Source organism: Notamacropus eugenii, chromosome 5, assembly GCF_028372415.1.
Source record: "Notamacropus eugenii isolate mMacEug1 chromosome 5, mMacEug1.pri_v2, whole genome shotgun sequence".
Taxonomy (NCBI): domain Eukaryota; kingdom Metazoa; phylum Chordata; class Mammalia; order Diprotodontia; family Macropodidae; genus Notamacropus; species Notamacropus eugenii.
In genome coordinates this window covers 230,536,710-230,556,115 of record NC_092876.1, presented here as the reverse complement: position 1 = coordinate 230,556,115, position 19,406 = coordinate 230,536,710, and the positions used below count along the sequence as shown (strand labels likewise).

General features: G+C 37.6%; 1 protein-coding gene across 2 annotated transcripts in view; it reads left to right on the top strand.

The window, feature by feature from the left end:
- LRP2 (LDL receptor related protein 2) overlaps positions 1-19,406 on the top strand; it is a 253,428-nt gene that overhangs the window by 194,674 nt on the left and 39,348 nt on the right. For both annotated transcript variants that reach the window (XM_072612238.1, XM_072612237.1), the window contains exons 58-65: positions 242-361; positions 1,547-1,663; positions 2,512-2,628; positions 3,934-4,071; positions 6,841-6,963; positions 9,310-9,438; positions 18,011-18,142; positions 19,161-19,292. In XM_072612238.1, coding sequence (XP_072468339.1) covers positions 242-361; positions 1,547-1,663; positions 2,512-2,628; positions 3,934-4,071; positions 6,841-6,963; positions 9,310-9,438; positions 18,011-18,142; positions 19,161-19,292 — 1,008 coding nt within the window. The remainder of the gene's footprint in view (positions 1-241; positions 362-1,546; positions 1,664-2,511; positions 2,629-3,933; positions 4,072-6,840; positions 6,964-9,309; positions 9,439-18,010; positions 18,143-19,160; positions 19,293-19,406) is intronic.

Below are 19,406 nucleotides of genomic sequence, written 5' to 3'. Positions count from 1 at the left end.
GAAATAGGTGTGCTTTTTGGTAATACGAAAGCTCTAGATTGGCTAAAAAGAAGAATGACCTGACAATGAGCATTTTAAAAGCACTGGAATGCTTTTCCTTAGAGATCTTTAAGAACACCATTGCAGTATAATTTTATATTTGTTCCACAGTAAAGTACTTTTGGAGGTTGGTTGTTTGGTTTGTTTTTGTTTTTACTGTCCTGATAGTTTTTGAAACTTTTTCAATGCCTGTGCATTTCAGAGGAGCTGACTTGCAATCCTTTGGGAGATTTCCGCTGCAACAACCACCATTGTATTCCATTACGATGGAAATGTGATGCTTATGATGACTGTGGGGATGGATCTGATGAGCAGAACTGCAGTGAGTTTTTAGTGCTTCCACACTTTACCTTATGCTGAAATTTGAGCTTGTTCTCTAATCCACCTTTATCTTACTTTTTGCATTAGTTCATTGGATATTATTTTTATTTTAACTTGTGAGCCATGTCTTTTATTGAAAATTTTCTCTAGCTCTTCTTTGGATTGTAGAGGTAACCTTGGGTTTTGGGAGGTTGTGCTAGGAGACTTCAAGATCTGCATGGAAAGACTCAAGTGTTGGTCCAGTAATAGGTATCTGTTGTCTACAAACCAGCCTAGTTAACTGGAATTAGATTCATCACCAAAAGACTGGCCATTAGATGATGATTTTTTTCAGCCACAGCAACTCAAGTCAAGGAGGATTTACATTAAATCCTCAAAACCACAGATTCATAAAGCATTAAAGGAAGCTACTTCAAATAAAAAATTGGAAAGTTTGTTGATATGCAAAATTTTATTAAGCCCACCAAAGATGACAATGCATCATCATCATCATCATTATCATCATCATCATCATCATCATCATCGTCATCATCATAGTTACGTGTTTCGGTTCCATCAGAAAGAAATGCAAGAATCAGAAGGGAACTAAACAGTGTCATATATGCAATCATTGAAAGTAATGCTTTTACAACATTTTTTTCAGAGAGAGGGAATAAAGGGATCACCTTGAGTTCTCTAAAGGAGCCAGTGATGAAACATGATCCTAGATTGCATTATATATTATATATATATGAAAAGTTTTACATATATATAATCACACACAAAATAACGTATATATTTCTGTTAGTTCCACAAATATCTTTGACACCAGACATTCATCAGAGATATTGAGTGCAGACTGTTTCTTCTCCTAATTGCATTTTGTTCCTGCCTATTGTTTGTGAAAAGTTAGCCTTTATTTTCATAAGCCAGATACATTTCTTGTTTCAATACCCCACAAAGTCCTAAATGATACCCTGAGGACAATTGAAGGGGATTCTTTAGGAACCTCAAGTTGATGTCAGATCTTTTTTTATTGGTTGGACATTTAATGATTTATTTCAAGAGAATTTGTACCTTAAGAACATCTCATTCAATTAACCTCAGTCTAGAGCCCCTGTTTGCACTTTTGGAATGATGTTCTCTTTGACCTGCTGATCAGAAATGAGCTTTCATATGCTAATTATTTCCTTATCTCCTTTCTAAGCCCCTCGGGAATGTTCCGAAAGTGAATTCCGTTGTGACAATCAGCGTTGCATTCCTTCCCGATGGATATGTGATCATGACAATGACTGTGAAGATAATTCAGATGAACGAGATTGTGGTACCTACAACACATATCTATCTCTACATTTACACCTATATTTATATCTATATTTGTTTCATTGAAAGAGTAAACATTGAATAATATACCAGTATGAGAAGAAATATTTTTATTTAAGTGGTAACTTAAAATATTTTCCCCTCTGTCTGCTTTCTGTTTGTCACATAGTAGTCTAGTTGATTCAGTTTTAATTGCGAAATTGTCTGAGAATAGCACTATGATCTATTGATTTTTGCAAATCATATGCAAACAAAAGCAATTATCATCCTCCTTATTGCATGTGCCTGATTGTGGTCATCAAAGAGATGCAAATAGAGATCAACGTCCCAAACACTTGAACACTGGAACAGGAATCAGATTGCCTCGGTTCTTTATCCAGCTCTTACATTCCCCTTGACATGGGTCTGGAAAAGACCCATGAACGTATCAAAAGGATGGAAAATTAGGTCTATGACTAAAGGCTTAAGACATGAATATTATTTAGTGTGTCAGAAGTGTTACTGAAGACAGCATTTCACCATGTGTATACTAAGAGCAGTACTTTCCATGTCTATATATTGAAAGGGAATGGTTTGCGATCAACATGATATAGTGGGAGGTTTATCAGATTTGTATTCAGAGAATTTCTGTTCAAATCCTTCTGTTTACTACTATCTGTTACGACTTTGGGCAAGTCAACTTCTCTGGGCCTCAGTTTCCTTATTACTCAGATCAGGGTGTTGAACTAGATAACCTTTGTGGACCTTTCTAGCTCTTACTCTATGATCCCAAGGTATGAGGGTTAGTTAGGGTCTGTTGTTATCAGAGTATGAATAACAAGAATGTTTTGGTAAATTTTCATTCTCTAGAACTGAGGACCTGCCATCCTGGATTTTTCCAGTGCACTAGTGGTCACTGTGTGCCTGAACGATTCAAATGTGATGGAAGTGCTGACTGCCTCGATTTCTCGGATGAAGCCAGCTGCCGTGAGTCAGTCTAGCTATTTGTAATGAAAGCATGTATGAGGAAACAATGTGATTAAGTGAGCCCATTTTGGGGGACAAAATGCCTTAGCTGCTTCTATTCAGCCTTCATAGGTAACTAACAATTATCACAGGGGTCTGATTTAGTCTGTTGATTGAGTTTTATCTGATTCCTCAGTCAGTATAATTCATATACATGCAAGAGCCAACACAAAAGAATTTATCAATAAAATCCCTTAAAATGGCAGTAGTGACTGTGTCTGTGATAATGAAATTGCCTGTAGGTGATCACTAACTATCTTGAATGTGTGACTGAATTATTTCATTTTGATAGAAGCACAGCAGACCAATTGTATTGGTGCTGTGAACAGAGTGGTGGACTTCGAGTCAGGAAGGCTTGAGTTTTTGGATACCTCTATGACCCTGCTCAAGTTTCTTACATTTTATCTGCCTGTTTCCTCATCTGTAAAATGATGATACTTGTCCCATCCATCTCCCAGGGTGGTTGTGAGGACTAAATGACATGGATAAAATGAAGAGGAAATGTAACTCTAAACAATACAATCATATTTGTATAGCTCTCTATAAATGCCTTTATTTTTCTTGTTATTATTACTATGATGAAGCCAACAGCTAGGAATAGACATTTTATAATCATGTTTGTAAAACTCTCTATAAAATGATTTTATTATTATTAATAGTTATGTGAGATAGAAACATAGGTCAGATGAAAACAATGCACACAAAAAATAACTAAAAAATAGTGTAAAAAAATTTTGATCAGAAGTGAAACATGAATTCATGGAGCATAAAATACTTAAATTCTAAATTTAAATAGAAAAACAATGAGTAAAAGCAGGCTATTAAGATTCAGTCATTAACCAATAGTTGTGGGCCCATTCACTCTCATGAACAACTTAATGAATATTCATTGCAAATAGCTTTTTATGATAAACAGATTCTTAGTGGAAACAATCATTACAATCTATACAGACCTGATTTTCAGTAGTAATGAGAACTAGTCTTTTCTACTCTATCTGGGCAGAGATTGTATATGGAAATAGAAAGTTTTCAATCCTAGCCCTAAAGATGTTATTACATGCCATTACATTACATTTTCCATTGTATATTAGAGATTTTCAGCTGCTGTGTTAAGGGTATGGCAAGCAAGAATAAGATGGCATCTAGTGTTAGATCAATGAAAGGAAAAACAGAGTAGAGCATCTGAAGGAAATGAGAATTGCCTTTCCCCTGCTCCCAGTTATTAACCTTTCCAGTAACTGAGCCACATCTCTTTTTCCACACTAGCCACCCGTTATCCTAATGGCACATACTGTGCAGCCACCATGTTTGAGTGTAAGAATCATGTCTGTATCCAGCCATTCTGGAAGTGTGACGGTGATGATGACTGCGGGGACGGTTCTGATGAGGAGCTTCACCTGTGCTGTAAGGGCAGAAAACAGAATGAATGCGTTAACTCTCTCACATGGAGTCAGTCATTTGTTAAGCATTTATGAAAAACCTATTATGTGCTATGTACTATGCTAAATGTGGGGGATACAAAGAAGGCAAAAGACAATCCCTGTCTTTGAGAAGCTCCTAGTATAAGAGGGGAGAAAATGTGAAAAGAACTATGTACAGAGAAGATATACATACACACATGCAGTGTATGTGTGTGTGTGTGTGTGTGTATATGTTGTGTGTGTATATATACGGTGTGTATGTACATATATAGTATGTGTATATACATATACAGCGTATACATATAGTATGTGTGTATATGTCATATATAGTGTGTATGCACATATATAGTATGTATATGTGTATATATGGTATGTGTATGTGTGTATGTATATGTAGTATGTGTTTTGTGTGTGTATATAGTGTGTGTATATATATGTGCACACATACACATATACATATATGATACATAGGAAATAATCAACAGAGGGAAGACACCAGAATTGAGAGGTATTGGAAAAGGCTTCCTGTAGGAGGTGAGATTTTAGCTGCAATTTGAAGGTCATGTAAGCTAAGAGGCGGATTTGAGAGGGAGCATACACCCAGAAAGCTAACAGAAATGCCCAGAATTGGGAGATGGAGTGTCTTATTTGAAGAAGGCAATGAGGCCAATGTCCCTGAATAGAAGAGTATGTGTGAGAAAACAGGAAAGGTACAGGGATACTAGGCTATGAAGGGATTTGAATGCCAGAGAATTTTGTATTTGATCGTTGGGGTGATGGAGAATCACATGGAACAAGGATAGTTTGTTCCTAGTACCTTTTTCTTGAGGTAGCAATTTCATACCTTTGGGGACCTCTGACATTCTTGCCATTCTGTATGACATATATTTGCATTTTGAAATGAAAATGAACTAAACTGAATTATGTTGTAAGATTTTTACAGCTTCCTTTGAAATAATGAGAGACACTCTGGGGTATCACAAGATCAAAATAGAGACTCACTACTACAGTGGATAGAGGTTTTTTCTGTAGAAAGGAAGACTTCCAGTCATTTCTCTTTAAGAACTTACCATCTCTCTATTTCTAAGCCCTTCTCTCTTCTCATTAGTTACCATTTTAAAGTGTCTTATCGAGTCATGGTGATCTATGGCTATTTTCCTTCACACCATGAAGAGTTACTCTAATTCATTTCAAGTACATTTTTATAGGGGCTCCATACTGCCACTCTTTATACTTCCTTGCTTGTTAAATTCTAAGCAACTATCTTAGATGCCTGAAACTGTGAGTGAGGTAGGGAATTGGGAACTGATAGTCCTTAAACAAGAGAAGTGTCTACAGTTTTAAAAATAAATCTTTAAATGGTAGGGAAGGAAGGCTAGTTTCTTTTACAGATATAGCTATATAGTTATTCTGGGTGTATTTGTATATTTATCTGTTAGAACATAAGCTTGCAAATGGTGATTGTTTCATGTATCGTATCTCTGTCTCCAATGCTGAGCACAGGATGTGACACACAGTAGGTGCTTCATTAATGCTTGTTAATTGATTGATTATAATCACATTCACAAATGTGTTTAAAATTTTATGTCTAACTTTTGGGTGAAAAGAATTCATTTTCAATTAAATTTGAATAAAACATTTTTGTCAAAAATGAACATCTCATTTTTCATATAGTTCTCCCATTTCCCTCCTAAAGACTCTTCATTAATAACCTCTCATATTTTTAAAGCATTTTAAACATGCAATTTTTAAAAGCAAATTAAATAGCTTATGCCCTATATTTGAAAGCAAAGTGTAACTTTATTTCATTCAGGAAGAACTTACTAAGCGGTGTGTGTGTGTGTGTGTGTGTGTGTGTGTGTGTGTGTGTGTTTGGGTTTTGTATTAGGGTTTAATTTGGCATGGGGAGAGATTGGATCTATTTGTGAAATCTCCCTTTACCAGTGCAGACTGACCACTCACAGTCTAAGAGAGTGGACTAGGGCACTGAGAGGTGAAGAGATTTGCTAGCATGCATGAGAGTCAGGATTGGACCAAGAGTCTTCATGACTCTAAGGCCAGCTATTTATCTATCTTGTCCATCATCGTAGGTCATAGTGGACGCAAAATCAGTTGAGGACATATTCTTCCCTCTTGAGTTGCTTATACACTAGGAAAGAAGATATCACACACACATGCGTGCACACACACACACACAAGATTAACTAGGTAGGAATTCAAAGACAAATGTATGATGGAGTGATAAGATGGATATGGATGGTATATATATATATATATATATATATATATATATATATATATATATATATATATATATATATATATATATATATATATTCAGTCAGGGAATTCAAAGCAATGCTGTTTACTTGCTGGCTGACTTACTAGTGACTCTGGACAAATCCCTCAGTCTCTTTGAGTTTTAATTTCCTCATCAACAAATGAGTGTGTTGGACTAGAAGACATTTGAGATCTATTCTAGCTCTAAATCTGCTATGTGATAGGTGCTGTAGTAAGTATGAGGGATAAAAAGAAAGACAAAAGATAATCATTGCTCTTGAGAAACTTAGTTTAATGAGCCCATGAATGAGGGTTGTAATGATGATGCTGGACACATTATGATCAGATTTAAATGGAATATCTTCTGGATTATTTTAAAAGAAAAATAGTATGATTCTGGCAGTGACTTTCTATTACAGTGATGTTCTCCTAACATGTATCCGTAGTTTAATCTCACTTTCTTGCTTTTTAGTGGATAATCCCTGTGAACCACCATTTCGGTTCCGATGTGAAAATAATCGTTGCATTTATAGCCATGAGCTTTGCAACCAGGAGGATGACTGTGGGGATGGAAGTGATGAGAAAGAGGAACGCTGTAAGTGGACACTTATTTGCAAAATCAATCCTGTATTTTAGGGAATTTCAGTTTCAGGAATTCAGTTTACTTTATCAGTGATTTATTGTGTCTTGTGCTACCTCTTGGGGATACAGAGAAAAGAAAAAGTCAAACAGTCCCTCTCCTCAAGGTGTTTACTTTCTACCTGGGGGATGAAACATGTAATGAAACCAGACTAGTACAAAATAAATGGAGAAAGAAGAGAGGACTGACAAATGAGGTGTCTCAGTATCTCACCAGGGACTTGGCTCCTGAACCAAGCCTTGAAGGTGTAAGTAACAATTCTGAGAGGCAAGAGATGAGGAGGGAGCATATTTTAGGCATGGCAAAGAGCTTTCATAAGAACCAGGAGGTAAGAGATAGGATGCAGCATTTAGAAAATATCCATTAGTTCAGTTTGACTGGAACATACAGTTCTTGAATGGAGGAATAGTCTGAAATTAGACTGGGAAGGTTGTGGAAGCCAGATTGTTAGAGGTATACTAATAATAATAATAACTGTATCAGTGCTTTTTTATAGATACTATTTTATTTCACAATAATGCTGGGAGATAAGTACTATCATTATTCTCATTGTACAGATGAGGAAGCTGAGGCAAACCAGCATTGAACATTACAACATTTTCCGACCTCCCTGGTTATTAGAGCTCTTCTCCCTGCCCTCCAAAACTACTGTGTATTTGCTTTGTACATAATTGTATTGATTTAGTTATGTTTTATATTGCTTTCCCCAGTGGAATGTAAGCTCCTTGAGGACAAGGACTGTGTTTTTTCTTCTTTTTTATTGCTAGCTCTTAGCCTGGTACTTTGGGAGTAGATTTTAAAATAAATGCTTGTTGGATTAATGAATGAATAAAATGAATTATAGCTGTGCATACATATACATATATGTAGATACACATGGATATTGTATATTAATCGTCTTATTTAAATTGCAGCACTGCCTAAGTAAACTCAGAAGCCCCAAATACCATCCTTCTCCTTGTCCAGTTATTGCTGACTGCCATTCCACAAAGTATAATTTTGACAAAGTTCATGCTTTTTAAAATTGAAAAAAGTTGATAATTTATTTTCTCTTTCTCTTGAGAAAATCAGGATGTGTACCAAATGGTAGTTCACATTTCATAAATGAATGATGTATTGCTCTTCAGAGATGAAGTTAGTCATGATTTGATAGAGGGTTGTTAATTACTGTTCTATTTTAGATGATTAATCACATAGCTCTCTCTCAGTACCATTAGTGAAAACATTATATTAAAGAGCAGAACCCTAGTATTTCATATCAGAGTACATTTTTAAAGAGTGAAAATTCATTTTCCAGAAGAGAAAATTATAAATTAGGGTGGCATGGGAGTAAAAAATGAAGAGTACTGCATTTTACCTGGGATGGAGCTGGGAAAAGTGTTATTTTTCTCCATTTCTAAACACCTCAGATTGAGCACACAGTTGGTCAGTTTGTTGAATCTGGTCAATAGAAAAAAATCTCCATTAAAATCTTGCTGCAGTGACATGGAAGTGAACCTTGGTTTTCAAAGACTAAACCAATGGAGAGTAAGAACCCTCAAAAGGGCTATCATGTTGACAAAGCTGATGTACGGGTCCATATTGTAATCTGAAGACCAGTGTAGCTAATTTAGGAGAGACTCATCATGGAAAGATTCTACCAAGTGATGGTTACTTTTGGCCTCAGAAACACACAAGCAATGTACTGATACAGAGAGGAGTGTCAGTGAAGGGACTGACTTTGGCAATGAAACTACAAATAGTTAAAAGGGCAGTGAGCAAGTATGGATGATTAATTTTCCCCATTCCTTCTATGATTTTCCTTCTACATGGGCATCATTTGGAATATCCAGAAAATGTATTCTCTTAATGAATCTCTTACTATCTTGGCTGTATGGCCTTTAACAAGTCCCTTAATCTCCCTGATACTGTAGGTTTCTAACCTATAAAATAAGGGGGTTGCTCATCCCAGAGGGAGTTGTACGGCCATGAATCATTTGGCAGTATTAAGGGTATGTTTAGATAGATCTGTTTTGACAAGATTGAAACTACAGTTAAAAAATGTTTATTTCAGAGACAGTCTATGTGGATGGTGGGTTTTAGAGAGTGAAAACTTTTTTAAAATGAGATTATCCCCTCATTATTGCCTCCTAAATTACGCATATTGCATGTGTGATTCCAAAGAATGGGTCTGGTCACAGGGGACAATGGGGAAGAGGGAGAAGCTCTAGTCTTAAGAACAAGTTCTGGACAAACAGCCCCCCCACCCCAAACATTATGCAGGAAGGAGTCTTGATTTTGAACCTTTTTTTTCAAATGTAGGTACGAACCCAACCACTAAACCTTGTACAGAAGATGAATTCAAATGTGGCAATGGACACTGTATTCCTTTGAGTTATGTATGTGACGACTTTGATGATTGTGGGAACCATTTCGATGAAACAGGCTGCAGTAAGTACAACTCTTACTAAAACATTGTTATATCTACAGCTATATTTTTTTTGAGGTTTGCAAAGCTTTTTTTATTGGCATTGTTGATCATTTATGTTGAACTATACCAAGTTTCAAACCAATGAAAGTACCAAGAAGGCACACAGTGTGTGTGTGTGTGTGTGTGTGTGTGTGTGTGTGTGTGTGTGTGTGAGAGAGAGAGAGAGAGAGAGAGAGAGAGAGAGAGAGAGAGAGAGAGAGAGAATTAGAGAGATTTGTAATAATGATGTTATTTTCCTGCAACCTTCATTCTGCTCCTTCCTTCTTTCTCCAGGACATTTTTCCATTTATTGTCTTCTCTTTCTCACATGTCTTTTAATTTCTCCCTCTTAGTCCCATGTTGAAACAGTAAGCATTCCCTTTACCCTTCTACCTCATTGAGTTATTATCCTACCTCTCTTTCACTTTACTGAACAAATTTCTTGAAAAAAAAGTATATTTTTTATGCTCAAGGCCTTCATTTTCTTCTCACTACTCATATTTTCACTCCCTTGCAATCTGGCTTCCACTCTACACCACTCCACTGAAATTGTGCTCTCAAAGGTTGACCTCCAATAACTAAACATTGACCTCTAACATTAAACATTGACCTCCAGTAACTAAATCCATTGGTTCCTTTTCAGTTCTCAGACTCTTTAATTTCTGCAACTTCTGACCACTCATTCCTACTGGGTACTTTCTCCTCCTGTGGCTTCAGAGATCCATTCTATCCTTTAACCACTCCTTCACTTCCTTCGTTGGCTTTGCATTATCTTTCCAACCCCAACTAATAAATGTTGCACCTGAAATTGTTCTCGACAATCTTTTCTTCTCTCTTCAGTTTTTCCCCATGGTAATCTTACTTATTTCCACAACCATTGACCATTACTAGTAGAAGCAGAACTAAAACTGAAGTCAGAGGAACTGGATTTTTATTTTGACTCTTATAATTTCTTATTGTGTGACCTCTGGCAAATCATTTAACTTCCCTGAACCTCAGTTTCCTCATTTTGAGGATGAAGGGTTTGAACTAGAGAATTTTAGGGTTCTTTTCAGCTTTAAACATATGATGCAATGATTTCCAAGTAGGCTATTCCCAAATCTGTATCTTTTTATGTCTCCAGCTGCCTACAGGGCCATCAATATGTCCCATTATCACCTTAAAATTAACATGCTCCAAACCAAAGTTAACATCTTTTCTGCTGCCTTTTGCCTTCACTGTTTCTGGGACTTAGTTTCATCATGTATAATATGAAAAGGTTGGGCTAGCTTTTCTCCAAAATCATCTAAAACTTCTAATCTATCATACCATCTCAGAGTACTTGTTAAAAATAGGAATACCACATGTGAGAAATTTTATCTTAGTGTGCCATCTGTAGAAATCTTTCCATTTCTACCTTTACAACATCTCCCAACTCACGTAGCTACTGTCTTAGTTCAGCCCTTCATCATCTCTTGCCTTGATTATTATAACAGCTGTCTAATTGTCTTCCTTTCTCAGGTCTCTCTCTGCCTCAGTCCTCCCTACAAAGTTACTGTCAGTCATTTCAGTCACGTCCAACTCTTCCTGACCCCATTTGGGGTTTTCACGGCAAAGACAGAAGTGGTTTGCCATTTCCTTCTCCAGCTCATTTTACAGATGAGGAAGCAGAAGCAGACAGGGTTAAGTGAGTTGATCAGGGTCACACAGCTAGTGAGGGTCTGGGGCCACATTTGAACTCAGGATGACGAGTCTTCCTGATCCTAAGCCCAGTGCTCTATTCACTGTGCCACCCGCCCCAGCTGACAAAGTAATTTTCCTTAAATGCAGATTTGACCATGTGACTCCCTTTTTCAAACAATTCCAGGGGCTTCCTGTAACCTCTAGGATAAAACATGAACTCCTCTCTTTAGCATTTAATAAAGGCCTAGCCAATCTGGGGTCTATTGCTTTTTCTATTCTCATTAGAAATCTCTCTGTCTCTCTGTCTCTGTCTCCTTCTCTCTGTCTCTGTCTCTCTGTCTCTCATAGAATGCTAAACTAGCAATCTCTTAGTTTCTCACATCTAACATTCAGTCTCTACTCTATAGACACTGGTTGTCCCCCATGTGCTCCCTCTTTATGTCTGCTGCATGGATTTCCTCTTTTTCTTGAAGACACAGCTCAGTCTCCACTGTTCTAAATCCTAATACTAGTGTTGCCCTTCCAAACTACCTTTTATTGAAATACTTTGTGCACATTTGTATTTATCAACTTTATATTTTTACTGTACATATATTTTTGCATGTACTTGTCTCCTCCATTAAAATGTAAGCTCATAGGGAGTAGGTCAGTTAATCTTTTACAGTCATTTATTAAGTGCTTAATAGGTGCAACGTGAGCAGCTAGGTGGCACAGTGGATAGAGCACTGGACTTGGAATCAGGAAGACTCACCTTACTGAGTTCAAATGTGGCCTCACACACTTACTAGCTATATGACCCTATTTGCCTCAGTTTCCTCATCTGTAAAATGAGTTGGGGAAGGAAATGGCAAACTGCTCCAGTATTTTTTGCCAAAAAAGTCCAAATGAGGTCATAAAGAATCAGACACAACTGAACAACAAAATTGTGCCAGGCACCGGTGCTAAGGGCTAGAGCTACTATTGCTACTGTTGACCTCACTAATACCACCACCACTAGCACCAGCACCAGCACCAGCACCACTACTATTACTACAAAGGCAGCTAGGTGGTACAAAGGAAAGAGTGCTGGTCCTACATTCAGGAAAATGTAAGTTCAGATCTGGCCTCAGATACTCACTAGCTGTGTGACTCTGGGCAAATCACTTAACCTCTATTTGCCTCAGTTTCCTCATTTGTAAAATGGGGATAATAATAGCACCTACCAGCTAGGGTTGTTATGAGGATTAAATAAAATAATATTTGTAAAGAGCTTAGCACAGTGCCTGACATGTAATTGGCATTATATGAATGTTAATTAATATTATTATCATTATCACCCAAATCAAAGGGGATTGGGAAAAGCTATGTTTAGATGAGATTTTAGCTGGGACTTTAAGGAAGTCAGCAAAGCTAGGAGGTGGAAATGAGGAGGGAGAGAATTGAGGAGGGAGAAGCATAGGGGGTGGGGGGAGGCAGCCAGCAAAAAGTCCCAGAATCTAGAAATGGAGTGTTTTGTTGGAGAAACAACTTTCTAAGGAGGCCAGTGTTATTGGAAAGAATAGTCCATGTGGGAGTATAAGGCATAGGAAGACTAGAAATTTGTGGGAAGGAGTTAGGTTATGAAGGATTTAAAATTTAATCCCTGAGGTAATAGAGAACCATTGGAGTTTACGGAGTAGGGGTGGAGGAGTGGGCAACATTCTCAGATCTGTGATTCAGAAAGATCGCTTTGACAGCTGAGTAGAGATTGAACTGAAGTAGGGAGAGACTTGTGACAGACTAACCAGAAGGCTGTTGCAGTGTCTAAGCATGAGAAGATGAGGAAGTGATACTGTCAGAGGAGATAAAGGGGTATATGCAAGAGATGACACAAGGTAAAATTGACAGGCCTTGGCAACATATTGGATATGGGTGTGTGTGTGTGTGTGTGTGTGTGTGTGTGTGTGTGTGTGTGTGTGTGTGTGTGTGAAACAGATTGAGAAGTTGAAGGTGACACTTAGGTTATGAGCTTTGGTGACTGGGAAGGTGATGATACCCCCAATATCAACAGGCAGTTTGGGGAAGGGTTTAGGAGGAAAAAATGAGTTCAGTTTGGGATGTGTTCAGTTTAAGATGTCTGTAGGACAAGATGTACAATAGACCATTGGAGATACAAGATCAGAGATCAACAGAGGGGTTAGGACTGGATAAGTTGATTTGAGAATCATCAGCAGATATATGATAAATGAATCTATGGCAGCTGGTGAGATCACTGAGGGAGAATTATAGTGGGAAAAGAGAAGAGGGCCCAGGACATAGCCTTGGGTGTGACCTAAATAAAGATCCAGCAAAGGAGACCAAGAAGGAGTGATCAGATAGTCAAGAGGAGAACCAGGAAAAGGCAGTGTCATGAAAACTTAGAGAAAAGAGTATATCAAGGACAAGAGAGTGATTTATAGTGTCAAAGGCTGCTAAGAAGTTAAGAAGGATGAGGATCGAGAAAAGACCATTAGATCTGGCAACTAGGTTATTAATAACTTTAGAGAAAGTAATTCCAGTTGAATGATGAGGTCAGAAGCCGGACTATAAAGAGTTAAGAAGAGAGTGAGAGGGAAGGAGTGGCCATCTGCCCATTACAGATGACCTTCTCAAGGAGTTTAGCTCCAAAGGGAAGAGAAATATGGGACAAGAGCTTATAGGAATGGATGGATCAAAGGAGGATTAAATTTTTGCAGATGGGGAGACATGGGAATGTTTGGAGGCAGTAGAGAAAAAGGGAATGATAGAAGATCAGTGAGAAAGTGGGGATGATAGAGGAGGAATGTCCTGGAGAAGACATAAATAGGTATTTCTTCATTCTGTAGTTATACCCCCAAGGCCTAGCACAATGCCTGGCACATAGTAGGTGCTTAATAAGTACTTGGTTGATCAATTCTGTGGGTTTTCATAACTTCTGATTCTGATGGAACCAAACTATTTCCTAGCAATCTGGATTAATACTATGTGCAATATATTGACATACTCTTCCATGCAGTGTTATGAAATGAGGTAATCTGTTGAGTTAACATAAATATGACATAAACTGAGTTACCAAAGCTACTCTACTCTCAGATTCTGTCTCTGTTGTTGACAGAGTGATGTAAACCATAGCAGGTGCTTGGAATCTTTCCAAGTTTAAGACTTAGATAAAAATTGGTTCCTCTTTCATTTGCCCATGCTAATTTAGCTGCTTGAAATTAATCACAGTGCTTTTTAATGGCATTTAATTAAAACTGGCATATATTTACAGAAAATAGGTAGCACCTAAGTGAGTATGGGAATTAAGGTCACATTTCTTTTCAGCTATTAATGTATTGGTACATCTCAGGATCGTAGGATCATAAATTTAAAGTTAGAAGCTACCTTAGAGGCTCTTAAGTTTATCTTCTACTTTTTACAGATGAGGAAAGTGAAGCATAGATAAGTTAATTGAATTGCCTAGGATCAGGGAGCTAGTACGTGTTTGAGGCAGGATATCAACTTGAGTCTGTCTGATTCCCAAGCCCAGTGCTCTATAATGTAGGACAAGCATGTGGCTCACTGGCTGAATCAGCCCATGGCAATCTTGAGCACAGCAAACCAGATTAAAATGTATTGGGGAAATACTTAACAAAATAAATAAAAATGCAACATTAATTTATGGTTTTCTAAGTCAATGTACAGCCAACAAGGAACCATTTCTATTTGAATTTAACACCACTGATGTAAAGCCTTCACTTAAGTATTTACTCCTTATGGTGTGGAGGAGACCCTGAATTTTTTAAGATTATGGCCCAGACTCTGGCAAGTCTCACCAAGCTGGAAAGACTTTGAGGGCATATCCATCAACAGGCTATGGGTCCATTGCCCAAGTATCTTCTTAGAAACATTTGGGGTGCTGGTGGTATAGCAACTCATGAAATCATCTACTAAAATGAAAAGGGGCTATAATATGCATTAGAAGAAAGACTATCCTCACCAAGGCAATCATGAGTGTTGAGGCTGCATTTTGAAGTGGTGAAGGTGCAACACAGTAGAATTCAGGCTTAGGGATTATTATGTGGTCCAATAATTTGGCTAGAAAATAAAATTTGTACCTCTAAGTGTCCTTATGTGACACTTTTTCATTATTACAATATTTATTTATTTTAATGCATTTATGGTCTGTCCTCTTTCCCCTCTCCTTGCCTCATTGTTTTTCTGTTTTTCTGTTTTAAATGATCATTGAGTCATTTGGATATAACTTCCTTAACTTTTAAAAGTTTAAAAAAGACATCAAGATTTTAGCACCAATGATCTGTAAAGAAAGAAAGCTAATTGCTTGTGGAACCAATATTTGGGAGATTATTATATTGGGATGACTTTCTCAGTGTTCTGAAATACTTGGTAACAGTCATTCCTTCTTTATAAAATGAAAATTTACTTGTGTGCTCATATTTGATTGGGAAATGTACTACTTAACAAATTCGAATGGATACAGCATGTAAATGTAGTAAAACAAAATGAAACAAAAAAGCTCATATAAATGAATCAACATTAATTTTTGGACTTGGAGAAAGTTTCACAACAGTCAGGCAGGCCATGAAAGGATAGATCTTAAAAATTATGTGTTTTAGTTCATGTAATAAAAAACCAAAGGTCTAAAGATGTGACAACTAGAAGTGAGGGCGTGGAGGAACAGGGCCAAGGGAAAAGGGTCCATTTCAAAGGATACACAGGAAAAAACAATGTTCTGTCACTAGAGGACAGAATATAACCAGATCTTAGTGGTTAGAATGGTAAAATAATGGGATTTGGGAGCACTGGCAAGAAGAAAGATGGGGGCCAGTTATAGTCCTTCACAGAGGCTGTCTGTGAATTTGATGCACTTAAGTTTCATTAGCTATTTTCCTAGTTGATGTTGGGGATGCCTGTCTTATAGGTGGCAGAGTGGGTGGGCCTGTAGCCAGGAAGTTGCAATAGTTCAGTCATTTCAGTTGTATCTGACTCTTCATGACCTCATTTGGGGTTTTCTTGGCAAAGATACAAGCATGGTTTGCCATATCCTTCTCCAGCAGTAATCAATACCTGATTTTAAATCCATACTTAGACATTTACTTACTCTGAGCAAGGTATGTGACCTAGGGTGAGTCCTTTAATCTTTCTATCTTCCTCAGTTTCCCCAGCTGACTAAAATGGGGATCATAGTAGCACCTGCCTCTCATAGTTATTGTGAGAATCTGATGAGGTAATATTAGTAAAGTGCATACTTAGCATGTGGCCTAGTACACAGTAGGCACTTAATAAGTGCTTGTTCTCTTCCTTTCTGCATAAATATAGCTCAACCACATGGGTGAAGGTTCGTGCATTTTATAGTGAGGACATCAGTTCTTAGTTCAGTTGATCTCACTGATTTTCCATCTCTGGTGTCAGAGGCAGAAAGAAACTAGGGATGGGCTTATGAGACCCTGGTTGTAAAAGGTATGAGGCATGGAAGTTTCTAAATAAAGTTGGAGAAGGGAGTTTTAGGCAGGGAATGTCCAAAAATGGACAGGAGGAAGGAGAAGGTCCAGAGCAAAGGTAACTTCTTGCGGGTGCTCACAGAGGCCTCACAAAGCAGAGAATTTGGATTTTTACAAAGTGAGTACAATCTTATAACTTGTTTAGAATATGCCTTCCTTTTTCCTTGGAAAGACCTCATAATACTTCCACCTATCACCATCCAAGCATGGACCTTGATGTTCATAGGATAGTGCTAAGCTAATAGATTTTCTTAGTCTGTTTCATGTACGTGCATGGACAAGTGTATATGCATGCATGTACACAATTCATGTCATTTCATTTAATGATATTTTATTTCCTTTCATTCAATTCACTTCATTTAAAGTAAATATTTATTCACATAAGGCACCGTGCAAGGCATTGGGGGCACAAAGGTAAAAACGATAAGGTCCCTGCCCTCAAGGAATTTTTAGGGATGAGATCTAACATGAACACATAAATACAAGATTTGCTGTGTGAGTGGTGGTGTTGGGGGAGGTTAGGTGTGGTAGAAGCAACAGTACCTTGGAAATCCAAAAAATCTTCATGTAGGAGATGATACTTGAGGTGAGCCTTAAAGGAAGTTAGATATTCATACTAATATGATGTACCTTGACTGAAGGAGTTCCCCAGGCAACAAAATCATAGATTCCATAGTAGAGTTGGGCAACTATGTGTTACAGTGGATAGTCAGGAAGACTCATCTTCCTGAGTTCAAATCTGGCCTCAAACACTTACTAGCTGTGTCATCCTGGGCAAGTCACACAATTCTGTCTCAGTTTCCTCATCTGTAAAAATGAACTGGAGAAGGAAATGGTATACCACTTAAGTATCTTTGCCAAGAAAACCCCAAATGGGGTTATGAAGAGTTGAACATGACTGAGAAGCAAGTGAACAACAACAACAACAAAAAATAGTAGAGTTCATCAAAAATTTAAAGTAGCTGGGTAAAGTGACACACAGCTACAGAGTGGCTGTTGCTGGGGGGCGTCTTGAGCTCAGGAGTTCTGAGCTGAAATGTGCTAAGCGAGTTGAGTGTCTGCTTCGTTTTCCCACAAGTGCAGGAGGGCACCTGGTTGTCTAAGAAAAGTCAAATTGGCTCAGGTTAGAAACAGAGAAGGTAAAAGCTCCTTTTCCTATCAAAATGTGACCTGTCTGCAAGTAGCCCTTGTACTTTTAGGTTGGGTAAGATAGGGAGACTTCAGTCTTTAAAAAATAAATCACAAAAGCACCTTTCTTCCATAAATGCCTAAAGGGAAAAAAATTTTTTTTTCTATAACATCATTGCCAAGGAGAATAGATGAGGGTCTATTTCTGACATGCAGTTTGAATTTTTAATTGATAGGATCTTCAATTAATACTGCTTTTCTTCATAATTTTCTCTTTTTTTTTCAGATCCAGGGGCAGAAAGGACCTGTGCTGAAAATATCTGTGAACATAATTGTACCAATCTAAAAGAAGGAGGCTTCATCTGTTCGTGTAGGCCAGGGTACAATGCTAGTGCTATAGACCGAAACTCCTGCATTGGTAACATAGATTTTTTTTTAATTATGTTTTTAAGTCCTCCAATTATTCTTTGTGAGATATCTTGATGCTAAACTATCAGATTCCCTTAGGATTATGTCTATGTTTTTTACATTTCAGAATGAACAAAGAAGAGAACTGTTGTCTTAGTGGGGGCAGGCTTGTCTTCTCTAGTCTTTTGGGATTTCAGTCTAGGGGTCATTGCCAAGAATCATATGATTTGCTTATAAGTTCTAAAATCTTACTATATTCATCATGTTTTGCCTTCTCATCATGAATCAGTTCCAAAGTATGTGATAAGAATACAGCTTACTAAAAATGACAAGAGTTAAGAATGTTTTCAGCAGTTCTGGTCAGTGGGGATTTAATGTTCCTGATTCCATGGTATGTTTTAAGTAGAGATGAGTGAAAGCATTCTTTGGGGGAGTTGAAACGCAAGAGTTTATCATTTAAAGATTAAATGGTAGATTCCTGCACCTTAAAACTGTGTTAGCAAAGGGAAAGTGATACCCTTGAAGAGAAAAAAAAATTGTAGATGGTTTTTTGAAACTGAAAGTTGACCTCATCTTCAAGTCCTTTATCTTTTTCTTGGCTGAAACTACTGTGTTTATTTAGGTTTCTCTTTTTTCACTTGTTGGTTTCTTTCTTTCCTCTGAGTTTTCCTTGATCTTCATTACTGGCAAATGTAAATTTGAACAGAGGCAAGTCTCTAGGGGCAGCTAGGTGGTACAGTGGATAGAGCGCTGGTTTTGGAATCAGGATGACTCATCTTCCTGAGTTCAAATGTGACCTCAGATACTTACCAGCTATGTGACCCTGGGCAAGTAAGTTCACCCTTTTTGCCTCAGTTTCCTCATCTGCAAAATGAGATGGAGGAGGAAATGGCAAGCCACTCCAGTATCTATACCAAGAAAACCTCAAATGGGTTCACAAAGAGTTGGATATGACTGAAAAACAACTGAACTGAAGTCTCTATGGAGTGAATTTTAAAAATACATTTTTGGTTTTGTTTTGTCTCCAGATATCAATGAGTGTGAGCAATTTGGAGTCTGTCCCCAAGACTGCAAAAACTCCAAAGGAAGTTATGAGTGTATCTGTGCGGATGGATTCAGGTCTGTGGGTGACCACGAGGGAAAACAGTGTGCTGCTAATGGTATGCTTAGATGATATTGGGATGTCATCGGTGAAAAATCAACCTGACGGGCAGTGGGGATGTGAATACATTTATCACTGGGGGAGAATCCATTTAAGAACCACAATTTCTTCA